This window comes from Crocodylus siamensis, chromosome 1 (assembly GCF_052110815.1).
Source record: "Crocodylus siamensis isolate JL-2025a chromosome 1, ASM5211081v1, whole genome shotgun sequence".
In the NCBI taxonomy this organism is placed as follows: domain Eukaryota; kingdom Metazoa; phylum Chordata; order Crocodylia; family Crocodylidae; genus Crocodylus; species Crocodylus siamensis.
In genome coordinates, this window is record NC_143395.1 from 330059467 (window position 1) to 330084414 (window position 24948).

A 24948-nucleotide genomic window follows, 5' to 3' on the forward strand; every position below is an offset into this window, starting at 1 on the left:
GAAAAGTTTATTAAGGAGGCCATCCTTGATGGACTGCCCCAGGCTAACATCCTAAGGGATAGTCAGCACAGGCTTGTTGTGGGTAGGTCTTGTTTGACCAATCTCATTTCCTTCTATGACCAGGTGACCTATCACCTGGACGAGGGAGAAGAGATTGATGTCATATATCTTGACTTCAAAAAAGCTTTTGATCTGGTATGCTACGATCACCTCTTGGCCAAGCTGGCCAGTTGTGGCCTTGGCTCCACCATGATCCGCTGGCTGGGAAATTGGCTCTGTGGTCGGACCCAGAGGGTTGTCATTGATAGCAGTCACTCATTGTGGTGCCCTGTGACCAGTGGGGTCCCTCAAGGCTCTGTCCTTGGACCTATACTGTTCAACATCTTCATTAATGATGTGGACATTGGAGTCAGGAGTGGACTGGCCAAGTTCGCCGATGACACCAAACTGTGGGGCAAAGCATCCATGCCAGAAGATAGGTGGGTGATCCAGGCTGACCTGGACAAGCTCAGCAAATGGGCGGACGAGAACCTGATGGTGTTTAACACCGAAAAATGCAAGGTTCTCCACCTTGGGAGAAAAAACCTGCAGCATCCTTATAGGCTCGGCAGTGCTACGTTGGATAGCACTACAGAAGAAAGAGACTTGGGGGTCATCATTGACCAAAAAATGAACATGAGCCTGCAATGCAATGCTGCAGCTAGTAAAGCGACCAAAACGCTGGCTTGCATCCATAGATGTTTCTCTAGCAAATCCCAGGACGTTGTACTCCGCCTTGGTGAGGCCGCAGCTGGAGTACTGCATCCAGTTTTGGGCTCCACAATTCAAAAAAAGGATGTGGAGAAGCTTGAGAGAGTCCAGAGGAGAGCCATGTGCATGATCAGAAGTCAGGAAAACAGTTCTTACGATGATAGGCTGAGAGACATGGGACTCTTTAACCTGGAAAAGCATAGGCTCAGGGGTGATCTGATGGCCACCTATAAGTTTATCGGGGTGACCACCAGGATCTGGGGGAACGTTTTTTCACCAGAGCGCCCCAGGGGATGATTAGGTCGAACGGTCACAAACTCCTGCAATACCGTTTCAGGCTGGACATAAGGAAGAATTTCTTTACTTTCTGAGCCCCCAAGGTCTGGAACAGTCTGCCAGCGGAGGTGGTTCAAACACCTACATTGAACACCTTCCAGAGTAAATTGGATGCTTATCTTGCTGGGATCCTATGACCCCAGCTGACTTCTTGCCCTTTGGGCAGGGGGCTGAACTTGATGATCTCCCGAGGTCCCTTCCAGCCCTGATGTCTATGAAATCTATGAGATAGTAAACTTAATTGCTAAGAATTTGCAGGAAAACTGTTTTGAAAATGTATATCTTATATTTAATGTACATTTAATTTTTAAATTTAAACTCATATTTAATGTAATAATATTACATTTAATTATTTCTAAAAACATTAGGGTGATTTTACAGAGGAGTAGGTTGTAGCCATGTTGGTCTAAGGACATAGGCAGACAATGTTCTTTGAGTAAATCTGATATCTTTTACTAGACCAACTCAAATAAACAGAATAGTTCTTCTTAGCAAGCTTTCAGATAAAAATATCCTTTGTCAGGCTGAAAAAGCATCTGCAGTTGCATTTTACTTTAAATTTATACCCAAAAGCTTGCTAAGAAGAATTTCCCCAACTATTTGATTTGGTCTAATAAAAGATATCAGATTTACCCAAAGGACCTTGTCTGCCTTAGGGCGATTTTTGCATTCTCAGGGGCCACCTCGACATGAGATGTTGACTACAAAGTTGCCCAATAATACTGTGCAGTAGTGTCATGTGGCAACAGCCTTGATGCAACACTACTGTACAGTACTATTAAGCTACTGTCCAGGAGCGTCATAAAAAAGACATTCACCAGCACTACTGCATAGTAACTGAGGTTACTGTGTGTCACACGTGCAGGACAGGATACATGATTGTGAGATTGTACATTGGATACTATTGCACCTTATCTCTAGTGCAAGGGGAGCCAAGGATCACTATCCTCGGCTTCTCCTGCACTGGCTGTCCCACAGCTATGACCCCTGCATTTGACAGGGATCAGCGGAGCTCAAACCAAGTGCATTCTTCCCCTCACTGACTTGGCAGTGAGCCCAACAGTTAACATGGGCTATAGGGTTCACAGTGGGAGCAGCACTGAGAATGCTGCCCCCAGTGTCAATATAGTCAGCTGTGGAACTCACAGTGAGAGCAGTGGGAAGAACACTGCACCCACTAAGTGCCTTCTGTGGTGCAGGCTATCAGTTCATTATGAACTGGTTTATTTCCTTTATTTCTCTTCTGCCACAGCTTTGATGGAATCAGGTATGGAAATAAACACAGTCCTGAGAGACAAAGACGATATTGCCTCTGCGATTCAGCAAAATAACTATTCTGCACAGTTATTATGTCTCTGTTAGACAACTAACATCTTGGAAATATTTAGTTCCCTCTCTTTGGGAACCCTCACTTCCTTGGTTGCCTGCCCTGTTCTCCTCCACACAGGTTCAAAGCAAGTGGCAATCCTGTTCCACCTTGTATTTTCTACTGAGATCAAAATGTGGGCTTCTCTTCCCTTTGTTAATCCTTATCCACTCTTGTTTCTTTCTGTTTTAGGTCCCTGGGAAGGTACCAGATGTCCCCAGGTATCAGACTCACCAACTCATAGATCTCTGTCATCACCTCACTTCAGTTTCCCAGGTAAGTCTCTCTCTGGGACTCCTATAGTCTCTCCATAATTCTTCTGGGTTTCTTCCTTCTTCTTTCAGGAACTAATTCTGGGCTCTGTTCTCCTTTAAATCCTCTGGCCATCTCCTGTATCTCTTGCAGCCAGAACTCTCCCTTCACTCTCTCCGCACACACAGCTCTTCATTTTTGTTGTCATCCAGGTTCCTCTCTCCTCCATCTGGGTATCCACACTCCTTTCTCTCCCTGGGATCATTGCCAAGTTAAATTATGTTTCCCTTCACTGCCCTAGAGTCCTGTGACAGGGCAGACTTATTTCCCTGTCACACCCAGCCAGACCAATGCACCACTGGAAAGTGAGTGTAACTCTAAGATGTCACCTTCAAACTTATATCTGGGGCAGGATGTTGTTATGTGCTCCATGGTTTGATCAGGGTTTCCACAGACATAGCCAGGTGAGGTTTTTAGGTGCCACTTGTACATCAGGTGTCCACACTGGTCATGTCCAGTGCATATCCTGTTAAGGGTTGTTCACCTGAAAAAGGAAATATCCTTCTGTGAGTGTCCATGCAGAACAGAAGACTGATTCATGTTGGGCTGAGTGGATTGCAAGACCTGGTGCACAACACCTGGCAGCTAAAAAAACACATTACACCCAAGTACCTAAAAACTGCAGGTATCCTCTTTCTCTCCTATCTGCAATTTAAATTAAAATCTGCTGGACAAAGGGGCTCACTACACACAAGTTGTAGCAACATCTGGTGGATAAAGGGGCTTACTACACAGAACTGAGTCTATTTCTGTTTTCACATGACTTATCCACAGTCTTATCAGTTTCATTCCTGGAGATCCAAACTAAAATGCATCAGGATGTGTTTTACTTTGAATTGCAAAGAAGACATTTAAATCACAAAAAACAATAAAACAAAAACAAAACTGTACATGAAAACTGTAACACAGTTAAATTGCAAAAAAGGGCAATTTTTGTCATGTGTACAAGGCCCACATAGAGCAATTAATGCCCTGAAAGAGACAGCATAAAGGTTAAGGATGTATGAATATATTTGCCGAAAAAATAACGGCAGATCCAAGAAGAAATAATAAATGATCTTTCAAATGAACCAGGTGTACTCTAAGTTGAATCTCTCTGACTTTGACAAGCCTAGTACTTTAAATGACCTATCATAACTTTCCCTATCATTCCAACTACTGAGTGAAAGGAATGATGACATTTGTGGACATCAGATGATAGGTTATGTATTCTGGGCCTGGGTGTTTCTTTTAACTTTGCTGGAATGTCTAAAATTTTGACAAGAAAAAAAAGTTTTGAAAGAACAAATCATTTCAGGAGACGTGCAGTATTTCAAGCATAAAAGTGTTCATCACAAATGTGAAAACATATTTTCAGGCAACTGTGAAGAGACAGAGGGGGTAAATTAAGGCAGGAGAAGGGTCAGAAGGAGAAAGAAATGGAGCCAAAGGAGAGCAGCAATTTCAGAGCAGCTGTTCCATGATGCTGGGGCAAGCCATGGAGAAAGAGGGCAGGGCCAGAGCCAGAGAGAGGCGGAGGCTGGAAGACAGGTGCACAGCCAGCGTAAACAGGAGGGAGAGCAGCAAGTGATGAGAAAAAAGCCCGGTTGGAAGGAGAGAGAGAGAGAGGCAGGACTCTTGGGGAGAGAGGGAGACAGGCAGGACTCAGTAAACAGAGAAGCCCTAAAGAAACAAGAAACAACAGAGGTAACCTTTGAGAAAAGGAGAATAGGCACAGGAGAACTCTGCTCCCTTTTCGAGCATATCGGGACTGGGGCATGGCTGTTGTGCACGATGTGTCTAGGAGTTGTTCAGACAAGTTCATAGAAGAAAAAAACCACAAAAGTCATAGAGAGAGAAGTCATTGCAACTCCCAAGGAAGAGGGAGCATGCCTGCAAAGAAAGAAAAGAAAAATAAGAAATATAATTCAATACAAGAAAGACAGGATTGTCTTAAACATTATTGATAAGCTGTGACTCAGTTAAGTTTATATCCAAGCAGGTTTCTGTTTAAGTTGATGTTAATGTTTAACTGATGCAAAGAAGTAAAGATAGTCTTGCAAATAGCAAGATGATAATAGATGTGAATTTGAACATTGACAAATAAAGGACATTGCAAACCAGATTTGAACATCATAAGGCTGTAATTGTAAATTGATAGTCGACACTTTAGACACGTCACAAAACGAAAAGGAAAGAAAAAGTGGAAGCAAAGTTGCTTTCTTAGATGATCCACTCCCACACGACAGATTGCCAGGTATTATGATGGTAGATAATAATTAACATCTCCCGACTTCTAACATCATATAGTAATCAAGACATGGCAGGAAAGAGTCAGTATATACTGTTATAATATCAGACAGCGCAATCTGGTCTATGGAAGCCTAGGAGAGTGCACCAGGTTAGATACTACCACCTCCACAACAACATTTTGGTATTTCAATTTACACCTGGAACTAATAGTGTGAAAGTTCATGAAAAGGGGAGAAAATGGGAAAATAAGTTATCCACAGTATTTCTTGTCTCACAGAAAAAAAGTCTGTACAAGCTTTAACCCATAAACTTGGCTGATTAACTCCCTCCTCCCTCTCCCCTAAGTATTATACTATTTACAGTGCTTCTTTCAGGCCTAGAGGCCAACCTATGCAAATTATTTTCTGTCTGACATGCAAGTAGTGACCTTTGATGAGCCTACCTGGAGCTACTTCTTTTATTCATGTGTATTCAGGAGCTGTAGTCCTTGCTTTCTTTGTTTCTGTTTCCCTTGTGTTCTATTTTTTTTTGTGGGGGGGGTGTTGAATGCTGGATCATATTTTCTCTTCTTTTCAGCCTTCAGCACTCTGATGTTGGAGGCATAGCAAACCCTTCCCTGATTCCTGAGATTTTTCAAATTTTCTATCTGACCCTCATGTTTCTTGGCTTCTGATGAGAATAATCTAGTCTGATCTTCTGATTCTGAGGTAATGTGTGTCACAACTCAAAGAGCTTGGTCAATAGGTCTTAAATGGATCAGGATGTCTTCTTTTGCACGCTGGACTCCATCTTGAGAAAAACTGGCAAAGTGTATATTCCCTCACACCAGTCCTTACCTTCTATAACCACACTTACCAGGGTTTATGCAAATTCTACGCAAAAAAGATCTGCTGCAGTGAGTTCTTGATGCAGTTAGGGAATGAGACAAAGAAAAATATTCCTTTTTGAGCTGCATTTTATTCTCAGTATACAAGTGAGCTTTATCTAATGCTGGTCTACTCCCTATTTATTTGAGCTTTCTGCTCTTCCCATTTTATTTGTCTGTCTTAGGACTTTGTCTTCATGTTTATGCATGGAGGCAGAAAGGGATCTTGGAGTCATTATTGACTCCAAGATGAACATGGGCTGACAATGAGAGGTCACGGTTGGCAGGGCTAACCGGACCTTGTTGTGCATCCATAGGTGCATCTCTAGCAGGGCCAAGGAGATGATCTTCCCCCTCTATGCAACACTGGTCAGGCCACAGCTGGAGTACTGCATCCAGTTCTGTGCGCCCCACTTCAGGAGGGATGTGGACAACATTGAGGGGGTCCAGAGGAGGGCCACCCGCATGATCAGAGGGCAGCAGGGCAGACCCTACAATGAGGGACTGCAGGACCTGAACCTGTTCAGCTTTCACAAGAGAAGGCTGAGGGAGACCTGGTGACAGTCTATAAACTCACTAGCAGGGACCACCAGGGCTTGGGAGAGACCTTGTCCCCCTAGCACTCCCTGGGGCAACGAGGAATAATGGCCACAAGTTGTTAGAGAGTAGGTTTAGATTATACATCTGAAGGCACTACTTCACAGTCAGGGCAGCTAGGATCTGGAACCAACTTCCAAGGGAAGTGGTGCTGGCTCCTACCCTGGGGGTCTTTAAGAGGAGGCTTGATGCCTACCTAGCTGGGATCATTTCAGCCCAGTTTTTTTTTTTTTCTCCTGCCCTGGCAGGGGGTCGGACTTGAAGACCTATAAGGTCCCTTCCGACCTGACTTTGATGATTCTATGATTTATCTCTGCAGAACATAAGTACCTTCCAGTTTTATTTGTTTGGCAATGGTGAAGAGCCTCATTAACCTAGTAGACTCTCTTTCTGGATGAAGGAAAGTTCAATTATCCAATTTCCCTTTAATTTAAAATGGAGGGTCAGAGAAGGAGACTCAGTATTGTAGTTAGGATACAATAGCATCACCATTTGGAGAAAAGGATATTATGCAGGGGATGATAGCAGTTTTCAATTTTTTGAAAAGCTGATATAAAGAAGAGAGAGAACAATAGTCCTCCCTTGTCTCATATAAGTTAAAATGCAATGAGAGATGCAGGTTAAAACTGAGGGAATAATGAAATGAACAAACAAACAAACAAAACCCAACAAACAAGCAAAAACTTCCTTATCCTGACAGAACGGTAGGACAGTAGAAGAAGCTATCAAGGGAAGCTGAGGAATCTTCTTCATTGGAGATTTTCAAGAAGAGGCTAGATAGGCATATGGTGGGGATGATGAAAGAAGAGCACATTTGGCATTCATGCAGTATGTACATTCATTCAAATGACACTTTAGGTCCCTGCCAACCATAAGATTCTATGAAAATGTCTCCATATTCATTCCTCAGTGGGTATATGTAGCTCTTTCCACTGTTCTGTTTCAGGTTTTATTGGTAGTATCACTATTGTTCCAGGTCTGGAAACAGAGTGAGGATGCAGTAGCCAATACATAGGAGTGAGCTTATGCTATTATTCAGGAAACACGTGTAACCTGCAACAAAACAGAGACTCATCTGTCAAATCATAAATTTCTGTCAAATATTCAAAGTAAACAATATAGAATCAAGTAATTTTTCACCTCATCTATTTTATTTCTAGTAGTGCTCTGTGTTTTTTGTAACAAAAGGACAATTGTAGGTACACTTTTAGATGGAAATGTGATGTTGAGTTGAGGGTGCCTTTCTAAATCCTGAGAGTTTGGAGGTGGCCACTTAAATCATATGCTAAAATTCACAAAAAATGGTTATACAGTGTAATTTCTTTTTTCCCCACATTTGGTATTCCTGCTAAGCCTGCAAGATTGTATCCCTCACATTTCTTTGAAGCAGTTCTTCTGTTTTTCCATCCAGAGTCATATTCAGGAGCAGAATCATGGGATGTCATGATGGGATGTCATGACTGTGTTCTTCTTACAGAGGAACACAGTCAGTGGGGAAAAGTGTAATAACATACATTACCTAAATTCTGAGCTCTGAAGCAGTAGAAAAGATACACAATATAGTACTGGGATTATACTAAAGCAGCACTCTGTTTTACAGTGGGCAATTCTGCACATTCATTAATGTGCCTTAGTTAGTCCACATTTACTTCAGTACTTGCTTAATGAAGTATTAACTAAATGCACAGTACCTACACTTCCTGTGCAGTAGCACCAGCACACATTTTTTTTTTCATGATGGTTACTATGCAGTAGCTTATTTCCTAACATACCATTGGAAGTTGAGAACTGTAGTGCAACTAGGATGGGGCACCAGCCCCAGGTACCTTCTTAAAGGGTGGAGTGGAGTGAATGGGGGCACTATGAGTGGCCCCCAGGAAGATCACACTATTGCCTATCCTTCAGCTTCAGGAGCCAAAGCCTGTACTGCTACAGCAGCAGACCCACCAGTAGCAGTTGCCACCTGAGTGAGGAAAGCACCAGGAGGAAAACTCTGTTTCTCCCTTTCCCCCCGCAGCTATCCAGTGGCCAGCATAACCATCTCCATTCCTTCTCAGGCACTTTAAAACTCACCATACCCCTTCTTCAGTTCCTTAGTTCTTCAACGTCTTTGGAATATCTCAACCTTAGTTTCCACTGCAGGAAGAAGACTGGGTTAGGCAGGGCACCTGGCATTCTTGAGGCAAAAATTATAGCCTTTTGATTCATCATCTGAGTGATTTGTCTTGTCATTGGGAAACCTATGATTCATTGGGACATACAATACTACCCTTCATTCTGCAAAAATTCCACTATTTCAAACACTTTGTTTTCCACTGGGACGAAAAGCTAGGATACGGGCTTTTTTTTTTCAGATTTCAGAATGTTCTGAGGTAAAATAAAATAAATGGAAATATCATAAAGAGACATCATTGTGGTCTTCTGAGGGACATGGGAAGACCGCAAGGCGCCATGTTTTGGATAGGGAGAATATCCTTTGGAGAAATGGTAGTACGACTTGAAATCAAAACTGCTTGATGTCTCTGACATGAACTCAAACTAAAATATCACATACTTGATTATCAAACTGAAATGAAATGTTTCATATAACTTTTTGCCCAGATTCAAGAAAAAAAAAATCTAAAATAAATAAATATCTAAAATATCTAATAAATACACATAAAAATTCTACCAATATCCTATTAATGGAAATGGGTTAATTTTTATATATTTTTTATTTTTACAATCTAACCTAAGTGTTTATAATTTATGATGTTGCATTACTTCAAATTAATGTATAGACAGATATAATCCAGTACATTGTGGTTTTAAGAATTAGCTGGCAGGGAAGTCAAATACTATGCTTGACATGTTATATATATTTATTTGACAGCTTACATTTACCAGAGTTATTGTAATAGATACTGAAGTTATTGCAATGTTCTTCTAACAAAAGTGTATAGATACTGTGCAGGGCTAATTCAATAAGGACAAACCTATAACCCCAGCCATTCTCAACAGATAGCCCTCTTTGTTAAGTGACCACTTTAAAGTAATATATGTAGTGCAGTTTTGTCTAAAGTACACTAGTGGATGTCATTTGGTAAGAAATAGCTTCATCTGCTTTATTAGATAATCATTTTAGACATATTTCCATGATTAAAATGAATTAATATATATATACCAGTGGTGTTTCATTTTAATCATGGAAAAATGTGGGTTTGGGGTTCCTTTTAAATCTGAAAATTAGGGATTTTTTTATCAGAGAAAACCATAAACAAAAACAAACAAACCCCCCAAAAAACAAACAAAAAATCCAAGTAAAAAAAATCAAAGGAAAAGAAAAGGAGGACTGATAGTTAAAGGAGACAATTAAAAAGAACATGCACTTGTTGAAAACAATGACATTTTCCCTGTTTTTCTCAGTGTCCTAACAGTCTTTAAGAGAGATGGGGGTACATAACTGGGTCCCTCTCACTCCTTCCACTCCATAATAACTTTTAATTAATGTAAATATCTCTGTCACATTATTTCTCTTGTCAGCAGAAAAGATACATAACCATATTAATACTGTTTTATGAAGCATCAACAAAGATAATAAGTATTATTAGTACTTTTCAGAGATGCCTGGTCCCATAAAATGACAGATTTAAATAATTCTGTGTGTAATGGTAGTTGCAGCCATGCATTTTAATGCTGAAGTTTGAAAAGTGCAGGGGTCTTGTTTTAAATCCACTCTTATGGCTGCTTTAAAAATACATAGGAAAGGGGGATATTAACTTTAATTACTAATATCATCGGGGATAGAATATTTGTATAACATATCAGTCTGATGCATAAAAACATGCACACAATCTGCAATATTACACAAATGAAATATGTGCTATTTCCCATGGATAAATACAGGTTTCCCTTTAGTCATGAATATAACATTAAAGCTAATGAGAATTAAATGTGTACATGTGAAGGAGGAATAGATAGGTACACCAAACTTGAAAATAAACTACTTTCTGATATTTTTTCATCTATTTTTTCCTCCAAGTTGCTTGTATTTTTCACCATCACACTCGTATTTTAACATTTTCTGCAATTTATTTTTAAAGTTTTACTTTTGCATCTTTTTCTTTTTTGTTGTCACTGCCATGTGAAAAGAACAGCAAAATATTTCAGCAAAAGAAGATTAAGGAATTAGACCAGTCTTGTATCATGTACAGCTCTTACTGATGGGAACTGAACTCAAATACACAGAATTTGATAGCTAACTTACATATCCACAGAGCTGGATAACTTTCCTTAGTCAACAAAACTAAAGCTGAAGTCATCAGGAATTTTTAAAGTGATAGAAATAGAAAACATCAGTTATATACCATTTAATACCAATAAATGATGTTCAATACCAGTAATCTGATGTTCACTACCAATAAATATAAGGTAAAAAACCCACAGCATACTTATAGGGTTGGCAGAGCTACACTTGCTAGCACCACTGCTGGAAGAGACTTGGGAGTCATGACTGACCACAAGATGAACGTGAGCCACCAACGCAATGTTGCAGCTGGTAATGCAAAAAACCCGCTCTAGCTTGCATCCATAGATGCTTCTCAAGTAAATCTCAGGATGTCATCCTCCCACTGTACTTGGCCTTGGTGAAGCCACAGCTGGAGTACTGCATCCAATTCTGGGCTCCACAATTCAAGAAGAATGTGGAGAAGCTTGAGAGAGTCCAGGGGAGAGCCACACACAATCAGAGGGCAGGAAAATAGGGCTTATGAAGAGAAGCTGAGAGCCATGGGACTCTTCAGTCTGGAAAAGTGCAGGCTTGGGGGGGACCTGGTGGCTGCTTATAAGTACATAATGGGTGTTCATCAGGACCTGGGAGAACGTCTATTCACCAGAGCGCCCCAAGGAAAAACAAGGACCAATGATCATAAACTCCTCCAAGACCATTTTAGGCTGGACATAAGAAAAAATGTCTGAGCCCCCAGGACCTGGAATAGACTCCCTCCAGAAGTGGTGCAGGTCTCATGAGTCTTTGGACTCATTCAAGAAATGCTTGAATGCTTATCTTGCTGGGATCCTTTGACCCTAGCTGACTTCTTCTAGGTCCCTTCCAGCCCTAACATCTATGATATCTATGAAATATCACCTAATTTTTTTTCTCTCATTTCAGGATTGATTTACAATTGCACTGAATTGCTTTTTTTTTTTTTTTTTTTTAATGCTAATTCCAGGATTAGGCACCTTTGAATCACATGCTTTGCTACTGGAGACAAACAAATGCAAGTCAAAATTGTCTATATCTATGCCAAAAGAGTGTTTCAGTATTTTATATTTGGATTTCATTATTACCATATTTCTTTTCCTCTCCTGCATATCCAATATGGATTCTCTCATAAACCATAAGGACAGGGACATCCTCCTCTCAGGAATGGCACACATTTCTTTTTATATCACATTTGCTAAAATGTCATACATTCTTTTGGCCAGTATCTTTGCCATCAAACATAAGTAATGTTTAAAAGCATTATTGGCTTTCAGTTGTCTAACACATTTTGGTTTCCTTTCTTGAATTTCAAAATTACCACACCTTCTGCAAAATCCTCCCCATCTCCCCACCCTCTATTATTTCCCTGTATGTCTCCATTATATATGCCCCAAGCTATTGCCAACATTTTTCATAGCATTTTACTAGAAGTCAATCTCTTTCCAGTGCCATACCTGTCTTGCCAGCTTTTATGCAGTCTGCCACCTCTCTCATACTTAGCTTCTTCTCCAATTTGTTGTCACTTTCCATACTCTACTCCTTCCTTTATCCCCTCAAGTAACACCTTAATTTTCCTAATTTTAGGCAGAGGGAGCAAAAAAATTGCGGGGGGCTGAGAGCATCCATATGATTCCCCCAGCAGGTAAGTCTGTGGGGGGAAGGAGTGGGGGGAAGGGAAAGGGCCATGGGAGGAACAGTTTGATGGGCCTAAGGTGAGTAAGGGAGTGGGGCACAGGCATGGGAAAGGTCTGGGGTGAATGGGCCAAGTAGTGGGATAATTGGAGCCCAGGCAAGACACCCAGGGGCACTGGGGGTTTGTACCCCGCCATGCCGATCTGTGCATGGGTTGTAGGTGGTTGCCACTGTGCTGCTGCCACTGAGGCTGCCTCTGGAACTCAGTGATGCCATGTGTGTCCGCTGCCAGGTGGGCAGGGGGCACAGTGCAGCACAGTGACAGGATGCACATGAAATTGTGCAGTTCCCAGGGAAGTTGCAGCAGTGTGCATAGCCCAGTGCACAGATCAGGCGGGCATATGTCTCCCAGGCCTCCACCAGGGTGAACACAGTGGCAGGAGCCCCCTGAGCTGCCTGGGCTCTGATTGTCTCACCACATAGCCCAGTTGGGGCCCCATTCAACCCAGCCCTCGCCCCTGCTTCTGCCCCACTCCCTCCCTCACTGCAGGGGCCTCAATCTGCCCCGCCTCCCAACCCAGCTCTTTCCTCTTCACAGAATAAATTGATACTTGCCTGCTAGTTCTGGGTAGCCAGAGATCCACATGTGGGGCTGTGATTCTGGTTGCATGCATGCCCCTCCACACCCCTGCTGAAGCCACTTGAAGCCCATAGCTGGGCTGCCTTGTGGCTGTACCTGCTGACCCATGTAAGGGGTGCTGAGCCCCATTACTTCTGGCCTTCCACCACCTATGGGCACAACTCTTTGTAAAACTCCACTGCCATGTCCAACACCTTTTGCCCTCTCTCCAACATAGCTTCTTTCTTCAGGTCCCACTTCTTTAATGTCCTTCTTTCTTTACCTCAATTTTGCAAAAACAAATAGTTATAACATCTTTTCCCCCTTCTCCATCCAAGGTGTTCTAGTCAGAAAGATTTTCTCATTCATTTTCCTTCTGAACCATTCTTCAGTCCATCACTTTGTCTTCCAGTTCTTCTTTCACTTTTGATCCTCTTACTATCTCCTCTATTAACTCCTGTTTTATGGCCTGCAGTTCTTCTAGCTCCTCCATCCTCTTCTTCACCTCTCTTTCAATAATATTTCTGAAAAATGTATTTGTTCTTCTCTTCATCATAGTCCACCACTCCCAGATGCTTTTGTAGCATCTCTTCAGAGTCCTGCATCCTTTATAAAGTTTCACATATTCTCAACTGGTCTTCTCATCTTGTGATAATCGAACATTTAACTTCCACATTTTTACCACTATCTTTGCTTGTTTCTAAACTCACTTCCATTCTCAACATCCAGTGATCACTGACTGTTGCATCTAAAATCTCATTCTTTCCAATTCCTAGTCCCATTGACATGAAAACAAAATCAGTCCTTGATACCTGCTTCCCAACTGGTTCCATTTTTTCAGTCACCTTCTCATATGCAATTTAAACCTACTTCATTTATTACATTAATCAGTACTTTTGATGAGCTGTTTAGCTCTTCCTCCCCTCTGTCCCCTCTCCTCTACCCCTACTCAACAATGACACTGAAATCCCTTACCAGAATTTGCTGCATACCTCTACCTACATAGAACTTTAATTTCATAAACAGGGTGATCCTTCCTTATCTTTCAGCTGGCAAGTATATCTTAAAAATCTCTAACATTTCCCTTTCAAACTCCATCACCATTTATTTCAGTCTCTCTTCTACAATCGTTTGCACTTGCCCCACCTCCATTTCTTCACTTTTGAGCAAAATCATGACTCGGATTTATTTAAATCTGCTCCCATACACCACAATGGGCCATCCCCATCTCTTTACAAAATGCTTGAAATCCCTCCCCCATTGGATTCCACACATATGTAAACATATTTTTCCACTTTTACCCCACTAGTGGTATAATCTTATCCCTTCTCTTCTTGATAACACAGTTCTGACTTCTGACTTTTATAGGTTCAGTACAATCATGCTTTCCCATTCAAATTTCAGAATCCTAGCACTTTACAAGTCTTCTATTCTGCTGCTTGACACTTTCAGCTCTAATCCTCCCCTTTTCACATTGCCATAGTCTTTACCAGTTGATTTTTTTAAGAAAAGTTGTCTTTCCCACTCTTCCCTACTTTTCCACTTCCCCTATTTCCCTTTTCCTTCTCCATTAATATCAGATCACATTAGCACCAATGCACTTTTTGTAAACCTGTCTGCTTCCCTCCTCCCTGTTGGCACTAGATTTATGCCGGGGTACTACTTTTCTCTGCTAACACCACCATCCTCCTAATTTTCTAATAAAAAAAAAGTCACCCCAAATCCACATTGTTCCATTCATATGAATTCATATTTATTCATCATCTCTGTTCTTTTTCCTCAATTACTACTGCTTTTATTTCTAGGCATAGATTACCTGCTGCTCTATCTCTTGTTTCCCTCCATTTCCTTACTCTTTGTGGGTCTGCCTTATTCCTCCCACTAGTCTTCTTCCCTTCAATCAGTGTTTCCTTCCTCATTTCTGTCTTCTGACCTCCTCTCCTCTTCTCCTGTTCTTCCTGCTGACTGGACTCTTCCCTCATGTTTTTCTTCAATAAAGCCTCCTCCAAAACCACCAATACCACCACACCTTTCTTTTCTACCTTGTTTCATCCCTTCTTTCCCCTTCATCCATCCTCCATCAGACTCAATCTTTGCTTCTGTTCTCTGATTTGTTTGTCATCTCTTGGTCTGCTTTCCCTTCCATAATTGTCACTGCCCTCTACAAAATCACCACTGATATTGTTCCAGGCTCCAAAAACTCATCATCCTTTTCCATTCCAGAGATCCATCACTTCCCTCCATAGAACTGCTAGCATCAATGTGGTAAGTAAACCAGGACTCTGCTTTGCCAACTACACTTGAACCTAGCCAAAGGTGGCTGAGAAACCATGCCACTGATGGGAACCTACCACAAGCATAGGCCCATGAACCCCATCAGAATATCATGTATAGGAGTGCCAATCTTGCTCAGTTCTCCTCCTCAGTGCTGACTCATATCCAAATCATTGTGAGCTAGTACAGTGAATACATTTCAACTTCCTCTTCACTCCAGAAGTTGAGCTATGGCTTTATTTTCCATTTCCAGTCATTCCTGTTTCTTCTTCAGCCTCAAATATCCAGCAAACATCACCACACAGGTCCCAAACTGGTTCACCCAGAATCCCTCTGTCAGTCCCTCTCTCAGCCTGTTGCATATGATTAGTGTGTCCTCCCTTCCTCCCCCTCATGAGATGGAACCAGACCAGGATGCCCTGCACTTCACCTGTATATACATATTTGGAGGATCCAGGACTCATGAGAAGAATACACAGTTCCACTCATTAGGAGTGATGGCAGGGAGGATTAATTACCATGTGGATCTTTTATGTGGAGTATCTGAAATACACAAACATATTGAGCAGTGCTGAACTATGGGCTCACCATTGCTTGAAATAATGTTGGCTCTGATGGGGCCCAGCCCAATGAGCCATATGGTAAATCATTTGCCATGCATCCACCAATGGATTTAGAAGTGCCTGAAGCCCCAGGTGGGGATGGAGGATGTTTGCTGGTAGTATGGCCACATATGGTTCTTGAATGGCTCATGGATTTGGACTTGGTATGGCTAATTTGACTTGGGACAAGAAAAAATTTCCTTAAAAAACAAACAAACAAAGCAAACAAAATAATCTATGTAGGTACAAAAGTACTGTTTTAAAATGTGTGTATGGAGTACCAGTGCTAAAACTTGCAGAAGTTTCAAAGAACATTAAATGCATCCATTTTGGATGAGCTAAGTCTTTAGGTACCTATACTAATTTCCCTACATGTAAATTTCTACAGGTATGTTTATTTCAAAGTCAATGTTTTCAAATTTGTCCTCACTTCCATTTTATCAGGGATAGCAAGTTCTGGCAGAAAAGGGAATATGGAAGGCACTGTAGGAGGAAACTGTAGGGCAGAAGGCAAGGGGACTACCTTACATCACCAGATGTATTTTCCCTGCTGTAGCAGTGGGAAGGGAATACCTTCTAGGAAAACTTACAAAAATTAGATTCTGTATCTGGAAAATTACAACAAATTTTTATTTTTTTTCTAGATATAGAAGCTAATTATTGCAAGGCCCCCCTTTATATTCAGGGTTCTATAATATTCTAGTAAATACAGTATATTAGGATTATTTGGTATACTAGTAAGATATTGTGTTCAAAACTTATGTAAAAAATTTATATATTTTGTAAATGTGGACTCTTCCTAGGCCCTGAATTCTCTTTTCTGGTGGTAGATTAAATTCAATTTAAGGATATCTGTAAAAGAGTAAACAGCAATGTGATGAAAAGAGCTGGGAAAAGCCGCTTCCGGAGCTATTACTATATAAGGATAGAAGCTCCCGGAAAGGAAAAGAAAGAGGAGATGGAAGTCTCAGAAAAAAATAAAGAGAGAGCTTCTGAAGGAGAAAGGGAGGGAAAAAGAAGAATCCCCCGAAGGTAAGTGGGGCGGAGGGCCTCGGCACAGCTGAGCCGGATCCGGAGGGGAAGCCCTCCGGGTCCCATATAGCTGAGCCGGTAGGGAGCCGCGCTCCCGAGCCGCGCAGCGCGAACAGAGTGTGCAAACAGGCGCGCTCTGTAAGAGCGCGCCGGCGTTTGCGCAGGCGTTCGCGCCGGCGGGCGGGCTGGGAGGGCCAGGAGTGGGACTCCTGTACGGGTAGGACGTAGACACCACACAGGTCTACAAACAGCAGCTTAGAATGGTGTCTACGAGGAGTGCTGCTAGGGCCTCTGCCCAGGGGGACAAGGCTAACCGGGGCTGGTCTGAGGCCTCCACCCAGACCGAGCCCATGGGGAAGCTGATGTCCCCCTACCTCCCGGCTTGCGGGGGATCCCCAGCAGGGCCGGGGGGGGCAGAGATTGGGAGCCCCCACACCTGTCCGGCAGGTGCCCGGCTTAGGGCTCTGGAGGCACAGGTGAGGGAGCTCCGGGAGGAGGTTAGCAGGCTGAGGGGGATCAGGGAGGCGGAGGAGGAAATTGACAGTTATTTCCTTTCCCTGCAGGACCAGGCACCCAAGGAAGAAGCAGCCCAGGGAAGGACCTCCACGGCAGAGTGGCAGACGGTCACAGCCAGGACCGGAGCGGCTCGCAGCGAGCAGGTACAAGCTTCTCCAGTCCGACTGGAGAACAGGTACGAGGCCTTGGCGACTCTGCAGGAGATGGAAAGGGAGGAGGAAACCCTTGGGCAGGAAGAAATGCCACATTCTTCACATTCCAAACAGATCAAGAGATCTGAGAGGACCCAGAAGAGGAGGAGACGCGTGCTCGTCATAGGCGATTCCATCCTGAGAGGTATGGAAGGGCCCATTTGTCGCCAGGACCCTTCAGCACAAGAGGTCTACTGCCTGCCTGGAGCTAAGATTCAGGATGTGACGGAGGTAATCCAGGCCAGGATCAAGCCCACCGATTACTACCCCATGGTCCTTGTCCATGTGGGTACTAATGATGCGGCCAGGAGAACCCCCGATCACCTGATGGCAGACTACCAGGCTCTCGGCAGCGTGCTGAGGGAATTTGGTGCACAGGTGGTATTCTCTTCCATCCTACCAGTGAACGGACGTGGAAGACGGCATGAGAACTGCATCCGAGAGACCAACTGGCGGCTTCGGCAGTGGTGTCTCGAGGCAGGCTTCGGCTTCCTGGACAATGACCCACACATTACAACGAGGGACATGCTCAGCTGGGATGGGCTTCACCTGTCCCCCAAAGGTAAGCGTGTGTTTTCTTCCAGGTTGGCGGATCTCCTCCGGCGGGCTTTAAACTAGGCTCGTCGGGGGGAGGGGAAGATGAGGGTGGGGGAGGCTGTGGACCACCAAACCAGGTGGCACCCACAAGGACAGCCCAGCCTGAAGAAAGAGAGCTTTGGGAACGTGAAAGGCAGGGGGTGGACAGCAATACGGCACAGGTAAGGAACGGGAAGGTTAGGGACAAAAAGCCCTTTAGGACTTGGAGCGAGGGGGTAGCAAAAGCACCAGTCACAGGGCTCAAGTGCCTATATACTAATGCTAGGAGCATGGGGAACAAGCAGGATGAACTAGCGCTCCTGGTTGCACTAAACGACTACGACTTAGTGGGGCTGACGGAAACCTGGTGGGATCCATCCCACGACTGGGCGGTACATATTGAGGGCTATAGATTGTACAGAAAGGACAGAGTGGGGAAAAGGGGGGGAGGGGTTGCGCTCTATGTTAAGGAGCAATATACATCAACCCTCATCAAGACAGAATCAAAGGATGAGGAAGTAGAAGGACTGTGGGTTAGGCTACATGGGGGGCAAGGAGAAAAGGATTTGGTGGTAGGGGTCTGCTACAGACCCCCACATCAAGGGGAAGAAATAGATTTGGGGCTCCTGAGGCAACTCTCAGAGACCATAAAAGCTAAAGAGGCGGTGGTCATGGGGGACCTAAACTACCCGGACATCTGCTGGGAGACACAGACAGCAAAGTCCCACCGCTCACGCAGGTTTCTAACCTGTGTACAGGACCTCCACCTGACGCAGGAGGTACATGGTCCCACTAGGGGGAATGCCTTACTGGATCTGGTATTGGCAACGGGAGATGACATAGTAGGGGACCTACAGATCAGTAGCCATCTGGGGGACAGTGATCACCTAAAAGTACAATTCAACATAAGGCGTCGAGTGGGTAAGGTAACCAGTAGGGTGAACGTGCTGGACTTTAGGAAAGCTGATTTCAGCAAACTCAGGCGATTAGTGAAGGATGCACTGCAGAGTAGTAGTTTTGAAACGATGGGAGCCCAAGAAGGGTGGCTGTGCCTTAAGGAAGCTATCCTTCTCGCACAAAGCGAGACGATCCCCGTGCGAGGTAAAAGAGGGAAAGGGGCCAGGAGGCTTCCCTGGCTGACCAGAGAAATCCTGGGGAGACTAAGGGCCAAAAGGGGAGCACATAAAAAGTGGAAACAGGGAGAGATCACCAAAGAGGAATATACCTCTTCTGCTCGTGCTTGTAGGGAGGCAGTTAGACAGGCCAAAGCTACCATGGAGCTGAGGATGGCAACCCAAGTAAAAGACAATAAGAAATTGTTTTTTAGATATATAGGGAGTAAAAGGAAGGCCCAGGGAGGAATAGGACCCCTGCTAAATGGGCAGAAACAATTGGTGACGGACAGAGGGGACAAGGCTGAACTCCTCAACGAGTTCTTCGCCTCAGTGTTCCCAAGTGAGAGGCATGACAAGTCTCTCACTGGGAGTGTAGGGAGGCAGCAGCAAGGCACCAGACTTCCATGCGTGGACCCTGAGGTGGTGCAGGGTCACTTGGAGGAACTGGATGCCTTTAAGTCGGCAGGCCCGGATGAGCTCCATCCGAGGGTACTGAAGGCACTGGCCGACATCATTGCAGAGCCACTGGCGGGAATATTTGAACGCTCGTGGCGCACGGGTCAAGTCCCGGAGGACTGGAAAAGGGCCAATGTGGTTCCCATTTTCAAGAAGGGGAGGAAGGAGGACCCGGGTAACTATAGGCCAGTCAGTCTCACCTCCATCCTTGGCAAAATCTTTGAGAAAATCATCAAGGCTCACATTTGTGAGAGCCCGGCAGGACAAATTATGCTGAGGGGAAACCAGCACAGGTTCGTGGCAGGTAGATCATGCCTGACCAATCTAGTCTCTTTTTATGACCAGGTCACAAAACGCCTCGACGCAGGAGGAGGGGTGGATGTCGTATACTTGGACTTCAGGAAGGCCTTTGACACGGTATCCCACCCCATACTGGTGAACAAGTTAAGGGGCTGTGACTTGGATGACTGCACAGTCCGGTGGGTGGAGAATTGGCTGGAGGGTCGCACCCAGAGAGTCGTGGTGGATGGGTCGGTTTCGACCTGGAAGAGTGTGGGCAGTGGGGTCCCGCAGGGCTCGGTGCTTGGACCGATACTCTTTAATGTCTTCATCAGCGACTTGGACGAGGGGGTGAAATGTACTCTGTCCAAGTTTGCAGATGACACTAAGCTATGGGGCGAAGTGGACACGCCGGAGGGCAGGGAGCAGCTGCAAGCAGACCTGGACAGGTTAGACAAGTGGGCAGAAAACAACAGAATGCAGTTCAACAAGGAGAAATGCAAAGTGCTGCATCTAGGGAGGAAAAATGTCCAGCACACCTACAGCCTAGGAAATGACCTGCTGGGTGGCACGGAAGTGGAAAGGGATCTTGGAGTCCTAGTAGACTCCAAGATGAACATGAGTCGGCAGTGTGATGAAACCATCAGAAAAGCCAATGGCACTTTATCGTGCATCAGCAGATGCATGACAAATAAGTCCAAGGAGGTGATACTTCCCCTCTATCGGGCGCTGGTCAGACCGCAGCTGGAGTACTGCGTGCAATTCTGGGCGCCGCACTTCAAGAAAGATGCGGATAACCTGGAGAGGGTCCAGAGAAGGGCCACTCGTATGGTTAAGGGCCTGCAGGCCAAGCCCTATGAGGAGAGATTAGAGAAACTGGACCTTTTCAGCCTCCGCAAGAGAAGGTTGAGAGGCGACCTGGTGGCTGCCTATAAGTTCGTCAGGGGGGCACAGAAGGGAATTGGTGAGTATTTATTCACCAAGGCGCCCCCGGGGGTTACAAGAAATAATGGCCACAAGCTGGAGGAGAGCAGATTTAGATTAGATATTAGGAGGAACTTCTTCACAGTTCAAGTGGCCAAGGTCTGGAACGGGCTCCCAAGGGAGGTGGTGCTCTCCCCTACCCTGGGGGTATTCAAGAGAAGGTTGGATGTGTATCTAGCTGGGGTAATGTAGGCCCAGCACTCTTTCCTGCTTATGCAGGGGGTCGGACTCGATGATCTATTGAGGTCCCTTCCGACCCTAGCATCTATGAATCTATGAATCTATGAATAATAAATTAGAACATATTATAATAAAATCCAAGACGTGGCAGGCCGGATAATCGGGCTACTAACAGTTCTTTGGAAGATTATATGAGGATACAGAGACATCATAAGGTCCACCATCGCAATATGGAAGTAATCATCAGGGATCCTGGTTTTCTCTGATTAAAAAAAATAAACTCCCCAATTTTCAGATTTAAAAAGTAACCAAAAAATTTACATTTTTCCATGATCAAAATGAAACACCACTATAAATATATTATAAATATAGCCTATATCTGTTGTGGAGTTTCATTTTAATCTCAGAAAACTGTGGATTTGCATTAGTTTTTTAAATCCAAAAACCGATATATATTCTTTATAATATAAAGATATACTATCTATCTATCTAGCTATACTGATACATATTGCTTTATATTGCAATACTGTGAATTTAAAGAAACAACTGAAGTGGCAGCTTCTTGGAATCATAAATGTGTATCAAAGGAGTACTAAAAAGGGTATCTAGTATTTATGAACTTTTAACATCCTTTTTTTCATTTTAATACAATAAGTTTATTTTAGAACTTGTAAAAAATATGGATTTTGTTAAAATCTTCACAAGGCATGAGCTAAATCATAAAGATGAAGTATAATATTTCTCTAAAGCTTCCGTATTCATGAGTATGTATTTGAATTTTCTTATTTTAATCAAGTAAGTTTCATCAACATTCTGTGCAGTTTGAGGGTTACAGTCTCAAAAGTATGGAAAGGGTTTAGGGTTTTTTTGGTTGTAGCCATATTGGTCTAAAGCCATAGACAGGCAACGTTCTTTGAGTAGATGTGATATCTTTCATTAGACCAACTAAGTAGTTGGGGAAAAAAAGTTCTTGGCAAGTTTTTGGGCACAGACAACTTTCTTCAGGCATAGCGAGTCGCTGCTGTTCTGAGACTCCAAGAAATTAGAGAAGCTAAAAATGTTGCAGGATATCAGTGAGAATGTAAATAGGTAGAAATTAGAAAGACAAGAGGTAAAGTAGAGAGGGGAGGGAAAAGAAAAGCAGGGGGGAAAAAGGCTAAAGGGAGACATTACAGTGATAGAGGTAGAAAACAGGTAGAAAACAGGCTGTCAGTGAAAAAGGAAATAGAGAAAAGGAAAACAGGAATGAGAGAAACTCAATGTGAGAGGGTATAGTGAAAATATAAATAGGTAAAAAGAAAGGGAAAAAATGGTAAAACGGGTGAGGGAAGGGGAAAAAACCAGGGGTGGTGGGGAAACACTGCAGTGGTAATAATACAAGGTAAGGAAAAGGCTCTCAGTGAACAAGGAAATAGGAATCAGTCAATGTTGAGGGGCAGGTTTTACACAATAAGGCCACAAAATCAGCTCTATGTACTGCAAGCAGCCCACAGTATTCCCTTTCAGCCATCATGACTGTGGCAGCGCGTGACCGAGGGGTGCCGTAAACTCCCCTATCATCCAGTTACTGTGCCAAATCAGTCCCAAATGCACCCTCTTTATCTCACCTGCCAAGTCTTTGATGTTGATATAGTAAAAGGGAGGCTGCCTTTCTACCCTCTTTGGCACGGTGCCTTGATGTATTTTGGCTCGGCCTAGTTGCCCGGTGCACTCCAACCTCTCGGGCTACACGTGAGTCCTACAATCACCTGTGCCCTCACAGGTCCCCAGACTCATCTCCGTTGCCTGCCTGTGCCCTCACGGGCACCTCCTGGCTTCTCCTGTGGCTCTCGCAGCCCGCACCAGGGCCGGCCTCCCCGCAGCTCTCGCAGCCCACACCGGGGCCGGCTTCCCCACAGCTCTTGCAACCCACACCGGGGCCTTGCCTCATGATCCCCACAATCGAGGCTCAGGTGGCCATAGCCATGCCTGACCCCCAGACCCCCTTCTCGGGTCCTACAACACACTTGGGCTTCCCACAATTGGGCTCAGGCAGCTTCGGCCTTTACCTGGCCCTCAATCCACTGAACCCCCTTCTCAGGGTTGGGGTCAGTGCACCCCCTAACTACTGTGCCCTCTCTGGCACCAGGAACCCCAACACTAGTGGGGAGCTCCCATGAGGCCTCCTCCAACCCCTACAGCCTCACCCGGTCCTCCGGTGTAACATAACAACAAAACAGAAAACACAAAGCCCCTGGGCTATAACGTAAATTGCAAGCCAACCTGGCTATTCTTCCTGCATATCCCTATCAGAGTTTCCTCCACCCAGTATCATCACCCCGCAACTGCTCAGGCCATCCGGCTTCCCTGCTCTGCTTGCTCAAACAGAGTTCCACCTTCCTTGACTGCCAGAGAGGAACTAACCTTCCGGCCTCAGCCTGGCTGTTTATATAGGCCAGGCCCTGTCCCCTTCTGGTCAGCTGATCAGACTGGTTGTCTCGGCAACCCACACCTGTGCTGCCCTAGTGAGTGGCAGCTGAGCCCATATTACTGTTGTCAGTAGCAGGCACCTTAGTGCCCTGCTACAATGACTTATGTAGATCCCTAATTATAAGATCAGATCAATGTTATTGACAGTTGACACATGACTGATAACAGTGCAGAATATTTTCATAGCTTGTTTATAAGCAATGTCTGATGCAGGAAACCAGATGTTACATCGTATAAATATTGTATTTTGGGTACAGAGCATGAACCATATTGTAAATTGTAATGTTTTCCTTTCCATAAATGCACTCCAGAGCATGTTGACTCAGTCTTCATATAATAAATTGCATATTACTATTTGATAGCTTTCCTCAGGTCAGCACCAATGACAGTTTATGAGAGTCATGCAGGCATTTCGATAGTGAAAATGTATGGGTAAAACTGATTAATGCTGACTAGATTTTTTCCCCTTTAAAAATTATTAAAATACAAGTTAAAAAACAACAAATAACAAAAAAACTCAAACCTAACAACTGTGAAGTGGCTATTTCAGTTATGAATAAATACTGGGAAAATAGCTGATGAATACCAACCAGATGTTTCTCTTACAAAGGCAAATATAGAGTACTCACCTCTGTGTTGAACTGATATTACACTTATAATGGCAGGTGAGAAAAGCTTATACATGATGATAAAATGATTTGTTTGTGAGGATTGAAAGGAAAATGAAATTCCACGCAGTGTTCCTGTATCTGTGAAGCACAGAGGTTCAGAGGTGATTTCTATAACAAAGACTCCGGAACATAATTAAGCAAAGCTAATAATAATATCTGCAGCCATGCATACATGGAATCCAGAGCTGTGGCAGGTAGGTGAAGGATATTAAATAAATGAATATAAATAGGTTTTAAGGCTGTGAAATGCAGAAGTCAACTATATGTAATAGAAAGTTTGAGCTCTATCTTACTTTCTAGCAATTAAACTGCCTAATGCAAAGAATAACATTTGTGTCAGAAATAGTTATTGAATTTCCAAATAGTATTTATTTAGATCTGATTTTTAAAAATATTTTTTCCCAAGCAAATATGTACTCTCAACAATGAAAACTACTTACCTAAACTCTAAATAGCTCCAACCAAAGACCAAGAGATGAGCATTCCTTCTAGTCAAGATAAAACTTGTCTCAGGTTTAAAGAATGAAATTGGGTAAAATAAGCATGCCTTTGTTTAACCAGCATGCAAGCTCTGGTTAGACAAAATGGTAAAGTACATTTTGTGGTAAGAATTTTCCCACAGAAAACACTCCGTCATTAGTCTCTCTTTTA

The 24948-nt window shown here is 43.6% G+C and overlaps 1 protein-coding gene across 3 annotated transcripts; it reads left to right on the forward strand.

Moving 5' to 3' along the window:
- The first annotated feature begins 17014 nt into the window (after positions 1-17014).
- LOC149874843 (uncharacterized) lies at positions 17015-20263 on the forward strand. 3 transcript variants are annotated; one of them, XR_016439973.1, is made up of 4 exons: positions 17015-17551; positions 17643-17712; positions 17971-18129; positions 20060-20263. XR_016439973.1 is itself a non-coding variant. In XM_090031702.1 (4 exons), the coding sequence occupies exons 1-4, from the start codon at positions 17121-17123 to the stop codon at positions 20125-20127; spliced, it is 696 nt and encodes a 231-aa protein (XP_089887828.1). In that variant the 5' UTR covers positions 17015-17120; the 3' UTR covers positions 20128-20263. The 3 variants fall into 3 exon arrangements, 1 of the variants encoding a protein (XP_089887828.1); XM_090031702.1 differs by having other exon boundaries at positions 17015-17519; XR_016439972.1 differs by lacking the exons at positions 17971-18129; positions 20060-20263 and having other exon boundaries at positions 17643-17753.
- The last annotated feature ends 4685 nt before the right edge of the window (positions 20264-24948 follow it).

What these genes read in the sequence shown, in the direction of transcription:
- LOC149874843 (XM_090031702.1), top strand. Translation starts at nt 17,121, where the DNA reads ATGGTGTCTACGAGGAGTGCTGCTAGGGCCTCTGCCCAGGGGGACAAG. An exon ending in GAGCGGCTCGCAGCGAGCAG is followed by an intron (nt 17,520 to 17,642) that starts GTACAAGCTTCT and finishes CATTCCAAACAG; the next exon opens with ATCAAGAGATCTGAGAGGAC. An exon ending in AGGCGATTCCATCCTGAGAG is followed by an intron (nt 17,713 to 17,970) that starts GTATGGAAGGGC and finishes CCATCCTACCAG; the next exon opens with TGAACGGACGTGGAAGACGG.